The sequence below is a fragment of the Calidris pugnax genome, unplaced genomic scaffold (genome assembly GCF_001431845.1).
Source record: "Calidris pugnax isolate Ruff unplaced genomic scaffold, ASM143184v1 scaffold9, whole genome shotgun sequence".
Lineage (NCBI taxonomy): Eukaryota > Metazoa > Chordata > Aves > Charadriiformes > Scolopacidae > Calidris > Calidris pugnax.
The window spans coordinates 1665702-1669619 of NW_015090778.1; the positions used below are offsets into that span (position 1 = coordinate 1665702).

The 3918-nt window shown below is 58.7% G+C and overlaps 1 protein-coding gene across 2 annotated transcripts in view; it reads left to right on the forward strand.

Moving 5' to 3' along the window:
• The first annotated feature begins 3521 nt into the window (after positions 1–3521).
• The window catches only part of SIRT7 (sirtuin 7), a 4420-nt gene continuing 4023 nt past the window's right edge, over positions 3522–3918 (forward strand). For both annotated transcript variants that reach the window (XM_014951955.1, XM_014951963.1), the window contains exons 1-2: positions 3522–3636; positions 3718–3855. In XM_014951955.1, the coding sequence (XP_014807441.1) occupies positions 3541–3636; positions 3718–3855 (234 nt within the window). In that variant the 5' untranslated portion in view covers positions 3522–3540. The remainder of the gene's footprint in view (positions 3637–3717; positions 3856–3918) is intronic.

The following is a 3918-nucleotide window of genomic DNA, read 5'->3' on the forward strand; positions in this document are numbered from 1 at the left end:
CGGGGGAAGGGGAGGGGTGGGGGGGGGGGGGGGGGGCTTTCTTCCCCGGGGGCCGGGAACCCTGGTTTTCGGTCGCTTCCAAAGGCTTTATTTCATTACTCTTCCAGGTGGTGCATCTCGGCGCCTGAACCTGCTGCTTGTGTCTCCTTTGGTACCCATAGTCGCAGTTGGGGTGTTCTGTGTAATAGGTTGGTTTTTGTTTTTTTTATTCCTTTCTAGGTGTGCCTCTGTGCCCTGACAGCGGGTTTTCCCTCAGACGTGCGTTGCGTTAGCCGTGTAAACTAGCAGAGCTGGAAAGGAAGGTGCCTCCGTGGCCCCTGTCCCTGCCCCGGTGACGGGGAGGGGGCCGGGCGGGGGTCCAGCACCCCAGGGGAGGGACGGTACCATGTCGACTGCAGGCCGGTTTTGTGCCTAATGCGTTGCACTGAACAAGACCAAAATCACTAGTTGTTCCCGTGTTTTGAGGGTATCAAGTGTCTCTAGTGTGATGGTTTACACAACCAGTTAAATAGCCCTTTATTTAAAGAGAGAAACATCATTTTAAGAGTTATTAAATTATCTAAGTTTAAAATTAAAATCAGACAGAAGAGAGAGCGTATTTATAGTCAGCTTTTTTATCTGAGAGGGCGAGAATATTTGACCATACGAATGGGGAAATATTCTCGGAGACTTTGCTAGTGAAAAGTTAATAAATAAATAATTTTAAAGTTTCTCATGAACCTCCCGCAAACTGTTTGTGGCTCAGAGGTTAGTTTTTATAAAGAGTTATCAGACTTTATTTATAAAACTTAGAAAAAAGAAAAAAAAAAAAAAGACAAAAAAAGAGGCAAGTCCTGTTTGATATCTTTTTGCAATTGTACCAAAAGTGACTTATTCTCGACCTTGCTGGCTTCCGTTGTGTCCCCTCGTGTTGCGCTCTCTGTGCTCTCGGAGCTCTCGCGTGGCGCTGTGCTGTGGTGGTGCCAGTGGCTGCCTTTGCCGTCTGCTGTCGTTTCGTGCTGCCGTCATTTTCCCCAAAGCTCAGCCCCGGAGATGGAGCTGGAATCTCTCCCAAGTCCTTCAGAAGGATTCTGGCACGCTGGGCAAAGGGACCGCTGTTCTTGAAGGCAAAAAAAAAAGAATGGCTGGTGCAAGGAGGTAGTGATGCCTGCCCAGAAAACGCTGCTCTGCTGGAGGAGCTGAGCATCTGACAGCAGGGAGCTCCGTTACCTGAACGGGGAGAACGTTGTGCTTTCCTTCCCCCCGGCAAAGCTGGTAGAGAAGTAACGCGAGGGAGAATTGTCCAAGTTCAGGAGGAGACTGGTGGGATTTAACTCTGGAATTGGATCCTGTGGTCAGAATGGGCGTTGGTCTCGTGGCTCCCCTGACGAGGGGTGACCTGCCTGCCTTCTGGGCAGTGTGGGACCAGTCCCGGGTGTCTGCACAGCACTGAGAATTGAGCTGTGGCAATGGTTACTGTCTTTCCTGGTGGAGATTCTGTCCGTGGGTGTTGGAAGCGTGCTTAGACCTACAGTTGTGCGACACAGCTGAGAAGCTATTTGTGGCCAGGCTCCATTTCCACAAACACTTTGATCATCCCTCTCTCCCCTCCCCAAAGATTTGAGCTGATTAGTGGGTTGTTTTAGAGAACCAGGAGGTGGGGGTGAAGTCCGTGTGATCTCCTGGCCGTGGAGGGGACGGACCAGGATGGCACAAGCGAAATTGCAGTCTTGCGGGGACCGCTGGGTGGTTTTTGGTGATGTGTTTCTCACGTAGCTGAGCCCATACTGCTGTCCTCTGGGCTGAGGAGCAGGTAAAAACCCGATGAGAGTTAGAGTGTGGCAGCAGAGGAGCAGGTAGTTGATGGGGATTTCCTGCTGGAGGGGGAGATCAGCTTTGCTCTGATTAATTGGGACTTTAGGAAGAAGCTGTTTGGGATGCTTTTCCCAGTGAGCTTCCTGGACGAGGAGCTGGTTGGAATATTGCCTGCAGGCCTCCCCCTGCCAGCCCTGGACTTTTTATTCCCTGAGCTGAAGTGTCCGACGTGCTGCCTCCCAGCCATTCACCCAAGGGGCTGTGCACTGAGCAGCACATAGCTCTGGGCTCTAACCTTTGTCTTCCAGATAGTGAGGTGGTGCCTGGAAGAGGAGAGATGTTTCAAAACATGGAGACCTCCAGTTGGCCTGGGGTGTCAGTCCCAACCCTGTCCCTCCTGGAACCAGCCTGAGGTTGAACCTAGAGCCCGTTTCTGAACCCGGCTGGGTGAGCAGCCACAGCTTTGTGTATGGGGCTGGGTAGGAACTGAGCTCCAGGGGCTGGAGGTGTGAGGAGGGCCCCATTGACAGAGCAGATGACGGGCGATCCTGCAGCCATGGTGCACTTGCTTCCATTGTACTCTGCAGCAAGGAATGTCCGGGCCCTTCTCTGCCCACTGGGCTGCAGCGGCGCCGCTTTGGGAGCGAGACCGTGAGTCAGGAGGACAGAGCAGGCGGCAGCACTGACTCCACCAGATGTTAACGCTGTTGTTTCTCCTTCCCTGTGCTCTGCTTGCTGGCTCGTGGCCCCAGCCTGCTCCCAGTGGCCCAGGGTGTTCGATGAGGACATTCACGTAGCGGGGAGCAGGGGCAAAGCCGTGGCTGTGTGTGGCAAACGAGCTCTGCGGGCGCCAGGCTGGCTGTCAGCGGGGACGTGTTCCCCTTGAGTGCCACTTCCCTGTGCTAGCGTTTTGGTTTTGTTCTCAGTGAAGTGCTGGACCCCAGAGTGATGTATTTCCGCAGTGTCCGAGGAGTCTCCCCTCCTGCCCCGGGGAACCCGGTCCCCCCCATGCCAGCCGGCTTCCCGCGGGAGGCCTCCCTGCCCCGAGCCGTCACGCTGCCCTCTCTCTCGTTATATAGCGTTCTGGAGTGTGACAGTTCTTGTTCCTGAGGTGCTCGTTCCGTTTGGTTTCCTGCTGTGAAGGGTGTCGTGTTTTCTTTCTCCTTTTTCCCGGTGCCGGCGGTTGGGCCGGACGGGGCCTTGCCCGCAGAGCCAGCCCGTGGAGCGGAGCTCCCCCCCCCGCCGCCGCCGCCGCTTTGTGTATCTTGTGGTGAATTGTGTAAAGTGACCCCCGCCTTGGGGCGGCCTCGGGCGGGCATCGCTCCCCCCGGACGGGGCCGGGGAATCGGTGGATGGGGTGTGTGTGTGGGGCGGGTTGGGGAATGGGCCCCGTGCCCCCCGGCCCGGCCTGGCCTGCTCTCCCGGTAGCCCGTCGCACTGCGGGGCCTGGTCCCTCCCCGGGGCTGGGCGCGGCGGTATTTATTGCTAAGTTATTGCCGGGGCGGCGGGCGGGCGGGCGTTATTTATTGCTATTGTACAGAGTGTCCCGTCCGCGGCCGCCGCTGTTTTGTACGTGACAATAAACCGCTTTCAAACAGCCCCGGCCTGGCCGCTTCCTTTGGCGGGGGGGGGCGACGGGGGGTGTCTGCCGCGGCGATAGGGGGCGCTGCCGCGCCCGGGGAGAGGAGAGGGGGCGGTGGCGGAAGTGGGGGCTGAGCGAGGCGGAAGCGGGGCGCTTCCGGGGAGATGGCGGCCGGCGGCAGCCTGAGCCGCTCGGAGCGAAAGGCGGCGGCCCGCGCTGAGATCCTACGGCAGGAGGAACAGCGGGACCGGCGGAGACAGGTAACGGCGCGGTTCGGCTCGGCCCGTCACGCCATGCCACGCCGCTGCGGGCCGTCGTGACCACCCGTCTGTACCGGGCAGGTGTCTCGCATCTGGAGGAAGCCGCCGGCGGAACGGAGCCCCGAGGAATGTCAGGCACTGAGCGAGAGCGAGGACATCGTCCGGGACCTAGAGAGACGCCGCAAGCGGCGTGAGAGGCTGCGGCGGCGGCAGGAGGAGGTGGGTGGCACCGGGCGGCGGGCGGTACCGGGCGGGGGCGGCGCGCCCCCCCCCTCCCCCCCC